At 37.5% G+C, this 17,450-nt stretch overlaps 1 protein-coding gene across 1 annotated transcript; it reads right to left on the reverse strand.

The window, feature by feature from the left end:
- Positions 1-1,864: 1,864 nt before the first annotated feature.
- On the reverse strand, positions 1,865-16,988 carry LOC134000111 (homeobox protein Dlx4a-like). The gene is made up of 3 exons (XM_062439425.1): positions 16,652-16,988; positions 12,679-12,875; positions 1,865-2,107 (listed from the first exon to the last, which is right to left on the reverse strand). The coding sequence occupies exons 1-3, from the start codon at positions 16,986-16,988 to the stop codon at positions 1,865-1,867; spliced, it is 777 nt and encodes a 258-aa protein (XP_062295409.1).
- Positions 16,989-17,450: the final 462 nt, after the last annotated feature.

Genomic DNA, 17,450 nt, shown 5'->3' on the forward strand with positions numbered 1-17,450 from the left:
TTCCACTGTTGGATGTAAGTTCAATAAACAACATCAAATAAGGTGGCAATGATCACTGGGTTTGATTTATTTCAAATAACAAAGCCTTTCTTTGACCCATAGACAATATATTATTGTCAAAATATTAAATTCAGTATTGTAAGAGGTTGTTGAAACAAATCCAGTCCACAGATCATGGCTTATACTGTATATAAAAATGTAAACTTCAGGAGTCAAAAAACTGAAGTTCATAATGTGTTTGGAGGGAAGCAGAGTAAAACAAAGTGTTGTGATGAAAGACTGACAGAGACCATCATTAAAATCCATTGGTGGATAAAAAAGAAAAAAAAGGAAATGTTGGTCACAATTAGAAATGTAAAACTTCTATTAATTAAATGGTATGTAGCAAGGCAAAGTCCCTGCAACTAACACTCCATTATTTTAACACCAAATGTCCAAACACATTAATATTCAATTTCTGGGGACATAAACAAACAACAAGTATCTGGAGTGACAGGCCCAATTATTTTAATTTAGTCAACCCGATAAATTTTAAGAACAGACAAATTCAGAGCAATAGTCATTAATGACCTAGTAACTTTTTTTTTTTTTTCTTTTTTTTTTTTTTTTACACATTACTGTCTTTCAAATACATTTCTGGTATTTCATTTTTGGTTTGAACTACTATAGATCTTTTATTAAAATTAGCTTTAAAAAAAAAACTACTAAAATTGGACTCATACAATAGAGTAGCCATGTCCATTCAGTGCCTATTTCCCATATACTTAAAAAAGGTTTTTATAAAGTACCATAAAATGGTTGTTTGTTCTTACACCTTATCAGAACCCATGTTAGTGCTGTATCTGTTTTATAATGGCTCTTCATAGGTCTATATGCTACATAGAACCTAGTGTTTCACACAATTCTGTCAGAATTTATAAAATACTCAAAATAGTCAGAATTCAAAGAACTTTTCTCTAGTTCTTTCATCTGATCTGTTTTTGAACTTAAGCAAACCAGAGCATCCTTTGAACCAGTAGGCCCTACAGCTCCATAAAGAAAAACTACAAAGAACCCGTGAAGAAACCTTTCTTTTTACATGTATACCTGCCCCACTGTAACCTATTGAAAAGACAAAAAAAAACAACCCTGAATTGTCCAGAATCAGAGATGCAGCGCTAGCATTAGCTTGGAGTTTCTAGCTTTATCAACAATTTCTTGGCAGGCAGAGCTGCTCTGGAGGCAGAAATAATTGCCAGTTAAATAACTTGAGCTGTCAACTATTTCACAAGTCTTTACTAGCTAACTGGCAATGTGAATTAGGAAGGTCAGCTAGGCTTTGTGGGGCGCAAAATGCTCAGTTCTCAGTGCTGCAGCCAATCAGATCTGAGCATTCAGTCCTCATAGTGCAACCATTGACCAATTCAAATCAAGCATTTAGCATTTTTCATATCTAGCTAATGACTTGGCAAATTAAATCGTTTCCAAGGCTAGAAATTAGCATCAGCTAACATCAGCTAACAGCTAGTTTGCAGTATTAAAGGGGTTATTTATGATGTTATAGGTGCATTGGTGCTAACATGTAGCCAGTTCTATGCCATTTCTATGGTTACAGTCCCGATGACCTATTTTCTGAATGCTAAAAGTAGAAATTCAAAGCAGTATTGGTTCATGTTCTTGGTAGCTGTCTGTACTTTATTGTATATTTGTTAAACTGAAATTCCTCAGATTAGCTCTGTCCTCTGCAGTTTAATTCTGCCAGTTACATCATTTTTGCCTCCAGAGCAGCTCAGACTCTAAACAACGTCCATGTCCCAAACAGCTCCAGTCAGCTTGGTGGTATAAATCCACAATTTGTCCTGGAAGTGCTGTGTCCTCATGTCTGTCACATCATCTGAGTCCTCGGCATGGACTCCTGCTGGTGTCCGGGGTACCAGTGTCCAAAATTGTTCATGTATCCTCCAGAGTGCACCGGCGCGCCTTTGGCAGCCATGCTGATGTCCCACAGGGAGCACGGAGAGGAGGAGGACGGCGGTGGGGGGGCCAGGTGGTCTCCCTCAGGTCCACAGGGTCCGTTCTTCATGATCTTCTTGTATTTGGATCGTTTGTTTTGGAACCAAATTTTCACCTGAAGTTCAAGGAGAGAGAAAGATACAAATTAAAAGTTGATTCACACAACATCATGCTTCCCCACTAAAAGATATGTATTCAACTCAACTTTATATGTTGATGTGTATTTTTAGATTGGTCTGTATATTGTTCTGTGATTGGTCTGTGTGTACCTGCCAAGGGACCACAGATGGAAATGAGATAAAAGCTAAATCTGGCATAAATCATCTCTTCTCATTTTGAGAATAATGTTTTTGTGCATGGTCCTTGTTTAATAAAGACCCAAAAAAAAAAAAAAAAAAAAGTATATTCCACGTTTCATACAAACATGGAGCCAAAAGTATTTCACAGCAGGATTACAACAATACAGACAAAAGAGCAAAACAGACTGCAGTATATATAAAATTTTGCAAGACTAAAAATTACAACAATAAAGCAATAAAATGTTTAAAATAGGTAAATAAAAGCCAATAAAATAAAAATAAAATACACACCAGGGATAAAAATAATGAACCCAATGATTACAACTTAAAAACTAAAGCTGAAGTTATAGCATTCCTCCAAATTAAAATTAAAAAGCCAGATTAAAAACATAGGTCTTTAATTTCCTTTAAAAAAATACAAAGTGGGAGCTTTCCATTCTAATATCCAGAGGCAGTATGCTCCATAAAATCTGAAGGCAGCCTCACCGCTACTTTTATAGGACACATAAGGAAAATTTAAAAGAAAAGCGGTGGAGGACCTTAATGATCTGGCTGGAACATAAAATGAAAGAAAATCTCTGATGTTGGGAGGAGTAAAGCTTTATAAACAAGTAAAATAAGATAAATAAAAAAAGAGGAACACAAACACCCAGAAACAATAAATCAGTCACTACAATAAAAATAAAATCATTTCTAAAAGATACAGGTAGCTAGTGCAGTGTCTTAAGCAGTCTTAAGACTCTAGCTGTAGCATTTTGAACCAGGTGTAGTTTTAGGTAATCCAGTAAAGAGGGAATTGCAATAGTCTAAACGGGTACTAATAAAAGCGTCAATGAACATTTCAGCCTCTCTCTGAGTTAAAAAAAGGTCTTTGGTTATATTTCTGAGATGGAAAAAGGATATCTTATCAAAATAAGATAATTAAAATGTTAGTCTAAAACCACTCCAAAGAGGGTGATTTATGTTTTAATCTGCTTGCTAAGACCACCAAGCACTGATTGCAGTTTTTCTCTTGTTGCTTGGGTCCTATTAAAAGTATTTCAGTTTTTTCTTCAATCTATTTTGAAGTTTTTCTCATTCATACATTCAAGTCAATAACAGCATGCAGTGCATTGGGGTCATTTGGCAATAAAGAGATGTACAATTGTGTATCGTCGGCATAAAAATGATAATTGATGTGGTGATGGTTAATAATGTTTCCAAGTGGGAGCAAATGTAATGAAAACAAAATTGGGTTGAGTCTCTGATACATCACCATCCAGACAGACAAAAAACTGTCCATAAATAAGACTGAAACCAAGCAAAAACAAAATCAGACAATCGTGGTCGGTTGTATCATATACTGCACTGAGGTCTAAGAAAAGAAGTAAAGCCACGTTGTTTGAATTCACAATAAATCTGAAGTAATTTACAACTTTCAGTAGGGCTGGCTCCATGCTGCGGTTTACTCGATAACCAGATTGTTGAGTAGAGTTTCTAAAATGCCATTGTTGGTAAGATGAACAAGTAGTGAATTAAAACTATTCTCTCTCAAAGTTTACCAAGGAGAGGTAGAAATGGGTCTGTAATTCAGCTCTGAGTAATCTAGATTGAATTTCTTGAGGAGAGGTTTTACGATTGAAGTCTTGAAAGCTGTGGCAAAGATGCCTAAATTAAGAGAGGAGTTAATTATACTTGCTGTTACTTGGGAGAGGCTTTGGAAACAGGATTTAAACAGCATGGTTTGCACGGTAAGGCACAAGTGGAAGAGTTCATCCTGCTAATAACTTCGCAGATGGCATCTTCTGACACTGAATCAATGGATGACATAATAGATGGAAGCCCGTGGGCAGGGAGATCCCAAGTAGTTAGAGTGTCATATACTATATACTTTAATGCCTTTGTGAACCAGGAGTAAGTCTTAGAAGACTCACAATCTAAAAATAGAGCATAACCACATCTGGCAAAACATCTGTGACTCTCTTTGGAAATTAAATGATTTTAAGTGTCATCATCATTTCATTAATTCCCATTCCTGGTAACATAGTGTAGTCTGGCAGCATCTGACTTTGTTCAAACCATTGACTGGGACATCTTAACTTCACCTATACTGCTAGACCCCTTAACATGGGTTTGACTCATGTTACTGTATCGGTCTGAATGTGGTACACCAACTTCAAGATGGTTTCACATTAAGTTTTAAGGATAATGAGAAGGTCTGACCATGAAAACAGTGATTTATCAAAACAATCTTAACCCAACGTCCACTTAATTGCTTTTTTCTGCAGCCTTCAATCACATCTTATGGTCTTCATCCTCGGATGGCGTTTGCTCAGTTAACATGGAGATGACTCAGTTGTTATCCATGAGATGTGGTTGGACAGCTCATGAAAAGGTGGACTTTGAGTTCAGATTATTGTGTCCAATTAAAGCTGTATGAACCTCTCACGACCTAAATGAATGTAATGGGTAGTAAGACTATAGGATACAATCAGCACCAGTCAAGTGTTTAGACACACCTTTCGATTCATTTGCATTCATTTGCATTTGAGTGTCCAAACTTTCAAATGGTACTACACATACATAAATTATGATACGGTTGTATGATAGTATTATATTGTACTATTATATTATATATGTACTATTGTACACCAACCACAAACTGCGATGACAATGTGATAAAGTAGCATAAAATTTGGTAATAATGAGCTGCATAGATGAATAAGTGATTGTCAAACATTAAAGCCTCACAAGCTTGCAGTAACACTGCGAAATTCCATCAGGTGTGCCTGCAACAACATCACTTTAGTAATATAGTGATAAGGGAGATATGAGAGATACAAATATCATCACATACAGTATCATAAGGTTATTGTGATACTTACAGACACATGGTTTGGCTCTATAGGTTTATAGCAGCAAACAATTACAAGCCCCATAATCACAATGTTATGTATGAATAAGACATAATATTATAAGAATAGCACCAACATTGAGCTGAATCACATTTTTTTCTTCAAATTTCAGCTTACTCTCGATGACTGTTCCAAGATATTTAGAATGTTTCACACATTCAATGCGAAGACTATCATTAAATGAATCGGCATTGAATTTGTATAACACATAATATAACTGTTTCAATATATCTTGGAACAGTCATTGATAATAACCTTAAATTTGATGCAAATTGTGGTACAGTCTCTCAGAGGGAACATCCGTACTTCCTTAGGATTTTCAATGCTTTTAATGTAGATAGACAAATGATTTCTTTGTTTTATTGAAGTCATTTATAAAATCTGTTCTTACCTTTTCTATGATTGTTTGGTTCTACAACCTGAGCTATATTGTGAAGGTGGCTGGTCAGGTGGCAGTTGTCCTATAGACCACCCTCGTGGCTATCTTTGACCAGCATGTTCTTCCAAGTGTACTGTATATTAGACTGCACAGACCACCCCGTTCACTTTGAATTTGAAACTCTTCCCTCAGGCTATAGATTCAGAGTATCGCGGTAAAAACTCCTTTGCTCCCTGTGCAAAAACCCTGCTTAATCTGCACATGTAATTTAACATTTTAGAGATTGTTTTATTGTATTATTGTGTTCTATATATTGTATGTACAGGGGGAAAACATTTACATATGCTTTTGTACTTTTTGTACAGTTTGTTTCATCTCATGTCCCTGTCTACAAGTCAAGTTGCCCACCTGGGATAATAAAGACTAATTTGAACTGAACTGAATATCATTTCAATCATTTTTTTGTGGTTAGGAGATGTTTCAGTTGTGTTGTTACTGATATAATTGGCATGTCCTTTGTTTCCAGCGTGCTTGCAAATTGAGCATCAAATTACACGAATATGTCTCTCGGGCAACCTGTCAGCTTAGCAGGAACAAATGAATCATAAATAATTACACACAGTCGGTGAAGGATACTTTAGTGTGAAACAGGTTTTAACTGCGCCGTAAAGGAAAATGAACGCCTAAAGGACTGGTGCAGCTTGGAGCAAAAAAAAGGTCTGGCCAGCAACGGAGGAGAGAAAGATAAAAGAACCGACTAAAAGAAGAGAAAACACTCTTGGCACTAAAATTGTTTTCTCCTCCGCACTGACAGTCCTGGGAATTATTACTCTGGGATTTAAATGGGTATTTATGAAGATGGTTGAAGTGGTTTATGGAAGATATTCTATTCTATAAAAATTGAAGTCAGCCTGCTCTAATTGACTCTAAATATGTGGAAAAAATGATTCTTTTACCCGATAATCAAAAAGGCAACCAGCTTTCACACCCAGCTCTCAAGAAGTCATGCAAAGCGAAATTTGACTTTTAATTTGATCTCTATTGTTTCAGTATACTCTCTGACGTCAATCACAGCCTGTTAGGAGTTAGTATGGATGGTGGCAAATATATAAAATGAAAGTATCACTCTATAAATATGCAAGACTATTATAATTACAGCCCATAAAGCTGTAATTCAGAAATTATCTTGTAGCTGCACAACTCTATTATCCAAATTTCTGCAATTTTTTATTGAGTAAATTCTACTAATACCTAAAAAACAAAATCATATTTGAAAACTGAAGAACTCAGCTGTTATTACAGTTGTTACAGCCATGCTTAAGACCAAATTTTAAGCCCCTCTTTGTAATGATCGATACTTATGTAATACAAATTACAGCCACCAAACCACTGTGCCTGCAGTACAACAATTACCTACAGTGAATATGTGGAGCGCAGCTTATGAACCCAGGAGTCAATCAACAGCACGTTAAGTTAATGCAGCCTCAGTGAGAGGATTTCTACTGTAATTATTGGTTTCATATTCCAGCAGCAACACAGAGCTGACAGCTTCCCTGAGAGTGCGGCTAATGACACCAACATTAAGGGAGGAGGTTGGCTGAGAGGCAGGCCAGGTGCCTCTAAGTGTGTGTGTGTGTGTGTGTCTGTGTGTGTGTGTGTGTGTGTGTGTGTGTGTGTGTGTGTGTGTGTGTGTATGTGTATGTGTAACATATTAAACTGCATATTCTTGAATGTATGGATGAAAAAGTTGAACTGTGTTGCACTGTGTTTTTTTTTTTTCCCAGTAAGAAAAGTCTTCCATTTGGAGGGTGGGTTAAGCTTGTGTGTGCGTGTGTGTGTGTGTGTGTGTGTGTGAGAGAGAAGGAGATAGAAAGGGAGATGGATAAAGATAAAGTTAGTAAGAGTTTGGAGGAAAAACGTCGTGCTACGTGCCGTTTCTCAGCTGCGTCTGGGAACAGAGGAGAATTAGCGAGAAAGTGGTCAGAGGCTGGCTGGCAGCCTAATGGCATTTGGAGGCAGCACAGAGATGTGGTGTATGATCACTATCTTCAAGTGTGTGTGTGTGTTTATGTTTCCATCTGTGTATGACAATGCACACAAGCTACATATGTTTAATGTATGGGGCTGTGTGTGTGTGTGTGCGTGCGTGTGTGTGCAAGGCAAAAGAGCACCCATGCATGTGAGGAATGTGTGCACAGTAGATAGTATATGTGACATACAGTACATATGCACACATTAGGCTAATTACAGCTGAGTAAGAGCAACATTACTGCATGTCTTAATACAAACTGTGTCTCAATCTATTTACTAGAGAGAACACAAGCCTGCAAAACACATGTATATATGTATTATATTTCAAATGTAATAGGCTATACATTTTTTCCACAAACTGTCTGTATTTACTACAACAATGTCTAATAGAGTATTTAATGAGTAGCTAAACAAAAATATAGGCTAATGTTCTTCAAATATAGAAAAATATGAAATTATAATTATTCCAGAGAAAGGCTAATACAGTTTGCGCACAATAGGTGCCAACAGAAGGAATATTTTTAACAGCAGTATTCAGAAGATGAAAAATTCCTGAATTGTGACTTTACAAACATTAAAAACTAGAAATAGCACCTTGCAGTTAGGGTTAGGGTTAGGGTTAGAACTCCGCCAACCACTGTCTGTACAGACTCATGTAATATTTGTAGAGAAGACTTTGAGGGACTTTAATGAAAGGTATCGAGTGTACTTTCCTTGTATATGTTCACATGTTTGGCCAATAAAGCTGATTCACACACATCTTCTACCCAGCAGGACAGAAGATCTAAACAGTCACCACAGTTTCAAGGTGGACACCCAAGATTAGTGTCACCAATTCAGTATCAGACCATGTGAAATATGGTCATAATCACTCCTTCTGTTCTGGAGGCATGGTATTGAATAATGGCTGGAAAAGTGTTTTTTTTTTTTAGAACTTTATGATGTCACAGTGAAGTTGACCTTTTGGATATAAAATATCTGTGTGAAACCTTGTCTAAATTATACATTCTTGAGTTATGGCAATAAATGTGTTAACAAGTCACATTGACCTTGATCTTTTATCACCAAAATCTAATCAGTTCATCCTTGAGTCCAGTTGAACATTTGTGCCAAATTTGAAGAACTTCCCTTAAGGTGTTTTTGAGCTATCTTGCCCGTGAGAACCGTGTTGACGAACCACCCAAAAACTTAATGCCTCTATGGCTGTTGAAGCTATTTGCACAATTGGATGGTAAAGTCATAGTTTGATAGTTATTCCCTTTATTGTTGAGTTACATGAGAAGGTTGATAGATGATAGATGATGTCATGTTTGTACAGTAGTAGCTACCGCCAGCAGCAAGTTAGCTTAGCTTAGCATAACGACTAGAAACAGGGCGAAACAGCTAGCCTGGAAAGGGCCAAAGCAAACAAAATCTATCTACTGTTAAAACTCAAAACTCCATTGTTTCTTGTTAAACCAAAACATTTCTTTGCAGGCGGGCTGTGACCCCCATTCACCCCCTTTCTGAAAAAGGGGTGACTGGGTGGGCCTTAAGGAATATCTACTTGGGTGTCCTCATTTAAATTAGTCTCGCTACATTTAAAAAAGGTCTCACTTTTACCGTAATGTCTCTGGCAAATTTATCATTCACGAAAAAAAGCACCTAATCCCAAATCCACAAAAAACATGCGTCTGCATTCCTCAAACTACAGTCAGATATCCTTTAATTGCTCCTAGTATGAGTTGAATAACTGTAATGCAATCAGTCAAAGTAGTCTCTCCCTGATCCAAAACACCTCAAAGAAAACACAAATTAAAAAATAGTGAAAACCAACAAAAAACAATGTACTCCTAAGGTAATCATTCATGCATGTATGACTTGCAGCAGACCACATTCAAAGCCACTTTCCCTACTACAAAAGACAAAGGCAAACGGATGGATCCTCTTTTACTCCCAGTGTAAACAGTGGTTAATTCATACAGGATTAAGACATTACATCTGATGACATCAACTGCTTATGTCTGCTCAGTAAACTACACACACACACACACACACACACACACACATGTATATCATATTTCAAATGTGTAATACCCAAACAAACTTTCTCCCAATGGCACACCTGCTCACTACTCAAACCTATATGTTCACCTTCCTAGCATAATGCATCTCTGAAACTGAAAAAAGGAGCATTGCAAAATGCAATACCTAATAACATATTTGGTCAAAATTGAGAACTGAATCTGACTTTTTGACTTCTGTTACCAAAGAACAAAATTATTATATCACATGTATGGTTTCTGTAAAAACATTGTTTTAAATTCGCAGTAACTACAACTAAAACCCAAAACAGCAGAAACAGCCGACTAGAAAAAAACAGCTACATCAAGCTAAAGCTAGCTTCTGAGATAGTCATGGTTAGCATTTGCTCAAGCTAAAACAACATTTGGTCCCTCGGTGTTATTTATCTTTGAAAGAAAAATAGCAGTTTTAATCAACTGACTTTATAATGATTCAGTTTGTTAGTCCACATAACTAAATCAGGCAGAGGCTAAATCCAGTCATGGTAGAGAAAAAAACAGCTAAAATACTGCTAAAGCTAAGAAGCTTAACAGCTAGCTGCAATTTCAGCTTTTGACTCTAGTGCCTTTCAGTGTGGTTAAGCTACCACTTAATTTAATTATACATTTATTGATTTAATATTATTATTTATAATATATGAAAAGAAATACACCATAGCTTATAAATCCTATAAACTATAGGTTGTAAATATTTAAAATGAAGGCCTTTTTAAAAACCCTTAAATAAGCTAAATGGACAAGTCCATTATAAAGCATTTATCTTTTTTAAACTTAAATAAACTAGTTCAAATGGACAAGTTCATTATGTTTCTATGATTAGTCGAGGTTAAATAACGGCATAAATGGCATAAATAAGGAGTTTGCCACGCGGTCTGAAAACGTCCTTTGTTGAGCTGTAGGGCTTGCATAAACTACTGTGGCAATTTGCAGTATTTTAAATAAACTGACCTCTCGTCAGGTATCCAGCTATTTCTGTAATTCATGAAAGATGCTCAGGAAATGAGGAAACAGTGAGAGACTATCAGAGGAACCAACCATAAGCCTCTAAGCCACTAAAGTTGTAAAACAATCTTCCTACTGGCCAGCTCACACGAACATATAGAAATGTGATAACTATTCTAGAGGATCGTTACTCTACAGATGGAATAGAAGATTGACATAAATAAAGGTGCAATATCTATATCTTTATCTGCCCTGATCAGCATGGCTTTTTTTTTTTCTTCTTTCCTGCAGACTGCGGGTGTTAAGAGCAGCAATTATCGAAGCTTTCATCAGCTGAATAGAAGTTGAATCACTATTGTCTGATGTCAATGGAGCGTAGTAAATTAGACTTTTATTCATTGGAAAATGTTGTGGGTTGTTATTAAATTCCAAAGAAGCTAATAAAAAATGTGATAGAAACTTCGAGCGTTTATACTGCTGAAACAAGAGGCATCAGTGGTTCAACCAAGCAGCATCCCATGTCGGTTCATAGGCCTCATGTGACAGACAAAATGGCTGCCATTAGGCTTATTTGCCTGTGACTGCACGTGTGAGCGTGTGTGTGTGTGTGTGTGTGTGTGTGTGTGTGTGTGTATGCACTTGAGAGATGGAAAACCGACAAACAGCAAGTACGTGCGAGGAAAAGTTGACCAGCAACAGAACAAGTTTTCCGCTTAACCTCGCCCCTCATCTCCCAAACTATGCAGACGTGTTAATGAAAATACACACACACACACACACACACACACACACACACACACACACACACATACACACACACACACACACACACACACACACACACACACACACACACACACACACACACACACTCAAAAAAGAATACATGCAATACAATGATTGAAGAACATTTAAATTGCTGTTTATGTTCTTTTTCTATTTAAATGAATTGAAAGAAGAAAAATGTTCTCCTTAGTCATGAATATTTTCGGCTTAAAGGTGGATCCAATCTACCCACACCTACGCACACACACAGACACACACACAGACACACACACACACACGCACGCACGCACGCGCGCACACACACACAGACGCATGCTCAAGCATGTAAAAAATGATTTGCATTGACCTGTTCATCATCTCTTTCATGTCCTTTGTCTTCTAAATTCAATTTCATGACAAATGACCTTTGACTATGCTTCACATGACATTTAAGCATGTCAGTCAATGTTGATACGTAATTAGCTTATAAAGGATCCTGGGAGAGGATGACACCGGGTTACAAGAATGTACCAGTGCCTGTTTGGGCATTTATTCTGGCCTTATTGTTCTTTCAGTGTGACCTTTAATGCAAAAAACACTTAAAACTTTATAAATACAAATACGATAAGGGTGAGGCAATTTAACCCTCAATTAAAGAAATTAACCCTGTCATGAATCAATCAATGACTCATGTTATTAATTAAAATGTTCACCTCCAGCAATATTATGACTTTTATTTTGTTTTTTTAATTTAAAAAAGGAATCTGTATATTAGTGTTAAATATTGCACATTTTTCATTAACTTTGAACTTGAGTACTGCAGGGACCTACAGAGCACTATACATGTGAAAGTCCGTGAATGACCGAAAGACTGAGGGGTAATCATGTCATTTTAATAGCCATGAGTAGTGATGATTATAGTCACCTATAGTCCAAGTGTCACTTGAGTGTCACCACTTCCTATATGCATTGTTTCAAATTAAAAGCCCTCTAGCGTTTCCAGCCATATACTAGATGTTGACCTGGTCTCATTTTTCTTCCTATACAGCCTCTTAAAATATAAAACCAGCAACAATATTTGAAGTTATTGTTATTGTTGGAGAGTGTGAATGTGGATCAGTAGAGGTCAGTGGATCAGTAGATGTTGACCTGGTCTTGTTTTTCTTTCAATACAGCCTCTTAAAATATTTTAAAAAAGGCTCAAATAATTCAGGTTCTTGTTGGAGAGTGTATTGACTATGAATGTGGATCAGCAGAGGTAGACCTCTTTAGCTTATTTTGTCTGCATTTATGTGTGTTCTTCCCGGTGTTACCTGGGTCTGCGTCAGGCCCAGTTTGGCGGCCAGGTCGGCCCTCTCGGGCAGGGCGAGGTACTGGGTTTGCTGGAAGCGCTGGTTGAGTGCCTGGAGCTGCAGGCTGGAGTAGATGGTCCGCGGCTTCCTGATCTTCTTCCCCTTTCCGTTGAGCCGCACTTCCCCGTTCTCAATGACCGCTGTGGGCTTGTCGTGCTCTGGATGAAGAGGAGAGGAAGAGAGCAGAGTTTTCCTTAGATAAACATCAACACGAGGACAGAGGGTATAGAAGTCTGGCCTTAACAGTTACAGAGTGTTCTGCAAAAAAAAAGGCCACAAATGTTTCAGCTTACCAACATTCGATACAGTCCTAACTTTTAACATAATGTCTGTCACAGATTTTGGATTTTTTTTTTATACTGCCTCATAGTCACCATGTGAGGTTTTTCACATAGATCAGATTGCTTTTGAAGAGCATTTCTATCCCACAAAAACGCCAGAATTCAGGGAGCAGGCCTGTTTTTATACAGGACACACGTGGCCTCTATTAAAGCATGATGGAAGGTGGTAAGAAGAAACAGAAACGTATTCGGCGTGATCTCACAGGAAATTTGTATTTATGTGTTTTTAGAATGAGTGTCATGTTTTTTGCTTTTTGCTGGGGTGTTTTTTTCACATATGGGCTCAGCTATTTCAAGAAAATGAATTGATCACATAACCAAAATCTAACAGTAAAAACAGAAAAAAGAGGTGTTATTTTTTTTTTATTAATTAAACTAAAATACACATTTGTAATGTTGCTAAAGGTAGAGCTTCTTGTAATATTGTGCAATATGAAATCATTATTAATTCTGTGACAACATGTTGCATTGCCTTTTCAGAACACAAGGAAAAATATGCAGCACACATGCAGCCATAAACCAGTGTGTAAAAAGAGCATAATGACTGTATTACAATGGGCCCAGGTAAAAAGATAACACCTCTTTGTTCTCTTTGGTTTACAGTTATTAAATCACAGCCAGTCGAGAGGGCTTTTCTTTTCTTTTTTCTTCTTCGCTCTTTTCAAGAAAAGCTATACAACAGTCAGTGTATGTTCGCCCACGCTGATCTTTGTTATGACATGAGCTCATAGCCTGCAGTGGCAGGAGAGAACAGCTGTGGACAAGCCGAGGCCCCACAAGACGCTCAGATAACTCGAGCTTGCTCCTGAAGTCAGGAGACACGGCACCGACGCGCCCCAAGTACATCAACACTGAAGGAGAGAAAAAGAAGGAAAGGACGCTTGTAAAAAAAAAAAAAAAAAAAAGTGACCGTCACTTTTATAAAGAAAACTTTAAAGACAACAGAGAATTCTACATTTTCAAACTAGCACATTTTCGGTTTGAACCCCTTGTGTTTGCTGATATTGGCTTTACCTCATTTTGTTTGGCGTCCAACAGACCTCCCTGTTATATATGTGTAAGTAATACAAATAATACAAATAATACTCCTAATAATAATAATATTTTTTCTTTACCTCTAATCTTAATTAAACCCAATATAGAAGTGTTGCCGTGGTGACCTTTCCCTTTGCCACAATCTGAACTTGAATGTTTGCTGAAGATAAGAAAATATGAAAATAACCATAAAACACTGTTGTTACACCAAATAAATAAATATTTCATGATTAAATGTTATACGTGCTCTTAAGGAGTAATATATTAATTTTGTTGAATATATAAAAATTAAACATCCATAGCAATGTACAGTACGTTATCCTGTATAAAGTGATGTTGCGTATATTTGTGGTAAACTAGACCCTGGAGAGGTCAAACGCTGTTCGACCCCTTTTGAAAAAATTGTAAAATGTCCAATAACATAAATCTAAATACGCTTATTTAAAATTTGGGAGAGATAACACAGCGCAAAGATATGGTTAACAATCACTACAGATATGAAAATGTACAGCTGACAGAAGTCATGCATCATTTTCTGCAACAGAAAATTATTATTTTTAAAATCATAAAGTACTAAACTGATAAAACAATGTCAAATGTGTTTAAGTGATGCCTTCAAGACCCCAAACTTAACATTAAGGTTAGTGAGCGGTAATCTGTGTCTGCATATTCCCAGGAAAAAAGAATACTAGATGGTTTATGTTACAAAAAAGAAAGAAAGAAAGACAGAAAGAAAGAAAAGTGAGACAGGAAAACAAAGCCGTGTTTGCCTGCACTCAAGTATTCCTTTAATAGAATGTGATCAAGGATTATTATTATTATTATTCCTATTATTATTTTTATATCATGATCTGACTTGACATCTGTTAACAATTATGGTGACATATATGATGGTTGACAATCAGCCACTTCAGCCTGCAGTTAAGCATCCAGTGTGTAGATAGGTCTTCTTCACTATCAGACATGTGATATCAGTATCCAAGCAGTGAGAGAAAGCATCTTATAAATATAACATCACTCCTTTTATTTTTCATGGATGTCAAATTCATTCTACTTTTTCTCCTCTCAGAAATGCTGCTGTTAAAATTGCCTCATCATTACATTAGATTATCTATACAAACATTTGTATATGCTTGTATTGGTTTTTCTGTGTCTGTTTTTACTTTTTATATAAGCTATAAAATGACAGTACAGTTACTGTAAACTGTGAATAACTCAAACAGAATGCTCTGCAGTCATCAGCCAACAGGCCTCACTGATAAAAGTGTTAACATGACAACCAAAGAATGTCTTTTCTAACTTGATCTGAGTTGATGATCCACCTCTTCCCAGTTTATGGACCATATGATTGTTAATTGTCAAAGAGTTTAAATTTTTTACACTCAAGCAAATATTTAGCTTTAATTTAAATTCAACAATTATTTTTTAATGATCTTGAACGAAAATATGAATGTTGTTATTGTTCTTGTTAAGGGCTTTCCAGCCCCGTACAGACAGCAGTGCAGGCGGGGATGTGATATGTGAGATGACGGGATGAGCGCACGCAGCCGCTGCGGGACACCGCAGGGCCAAACTACACTCACCATGACTGCGGGCGACCTGTGTGTGGATCCAATTATTGCGCTCCACTGTGGTTTATTTTCATGTTTTTAGACCGTATACAGCAGAGTAAAGCATCCTAATGCTTCTTAAATAAGACACATGCACACATCCACATTTTCTACTGATTATTCATACATTATTTACTGCGTTTTTGTTGAATTGAATGCGCTCTGTGGTGGCACATTCGGCTTCATTTAGAGCTGGGCAGTCACATTTAAAAAGTAGCTTTAAAATATGTTTTTTTATTTAAAACGGAACAATTGGAAATAAGTGTTATTATCCTGGGTGGGCCCAGTTCAAACCAAATAAACTCATAAACTGGTTCTGAGCAGCCCACTAAACTGAGAGCTTTTCGTTTCCTTCAATTCATTATCATACTGTAACACTATTGTTGCCTCTGTCACCATCACCCACTACTTAGGCCTATGACATCACAGCTCAATATATCTGAAGCAATATATCTCATATCATTATTGATGTTTTGTAATTTATTTATCGTATCGTAATTTATTTATTATCGTATCTAAAGTTTCAATTTTGAGCAACTTGATTTTTTATACCATTTTCTCTTTTTGTGCAGTTATCCAATTAACAGTGGAACATTTCAGCACAATGCTGCACGCCATGTGTGTATTATTACTGCTGATCATATCTGTAGGCTATATGTTATAGGTTAGGTGTGTACAGTGTGTGCGGTTTTATAGTTTTTATTTATCCATCACTCTTTTTATTTGAGCTGCTGTAAGTGGGAATCAATAAAGTTTCATCACCATCACCATCACCACCATCAATGTAACACAACCTGAATCTTAAAAATAGCCGAAATGATGTCTGATTGTGGGTCACATGATAAGTATTTAGTTAGTAGTGTGATATCAGTAAAAAAGGCCAAACTGCAGAAAGAAAGCTGTAAACATATCCTAAATTATTATTTCTGTTCCATAACAGAAACCTACCCGCATCCTCCAGTCTGGTGTGTCCCAGCGCGCCGCCGTGACCCCCGTGCTGGTAGGGCAGGTACGCCCCGGGGTGGTGCGCGCTTACGGGACTGTGGTAGGGCGGGTATCCCAGCGGGCGACCGTACGATGATGCACCGGAGGAGAAGGGCCCGTCATGCTGCGAGGGGCCCACGGCGTGCAGACCGTGGACCGGGTAATGGTTGTGCGACAAGCCGGGGGAGGGCTGCTGGTGTCCGGGATGTCCGGGGTAGCTGTGGCCGCCGAATTCCAAAAACGCCGATTTGGAAGGATCAGGCGGGACTAAAGTGTCCGATATAGAGCTCATAGTCATCATTGGGGTGAGGGGCAGTGATGTGGTGGGAAATAAGAAGGGTCAGCTATGACCTCCGGGCGGGGGTCATCATAAGGCAACTCACCATCAATGTGAAAAAACAGGCAGTAGACTTTCAGAAAGGTGTTTCCTTAAACCAACACCAGCCCGACACAGTCCAATTCACCGTCGATGTGTGGCACTTTATTCCTGTTTAATGAAAGGATAAGTATAATAGTATAAAGGTGGGGTTTGTTCTCCGCTACATCCCAGCTGAAGGGTCCATGAACGGGACGCTCAAGTGTTTAAAACCATCGAGTCCAGCAGACGCGGACAAGACGCATGACAGGCCGACAAGCAGCCAAAGACGGCACTCTATAAAAACAGGAACTCCTGTCAAAAAAGCCGGAAAAAAATAGATTTCATATCCTTCGAATCTGGATCCTTTCCTTCTTCTCTCGGGTCCAGAATAACCAGATGGACGCT

This window comes from Scomber scombrus, chromosome 18 (genome assembly GCF_963691925.1).
Source record: "Scomber scombrus chromosome 18, fScoSco1.1, whole genome shotgun sequence".
Lineage (NCBI taxonomy): Eukaryota > Metazoa > Chordata > Actinopteri > Scombriformes > Scombridae > Scomber > Scomber scombrus.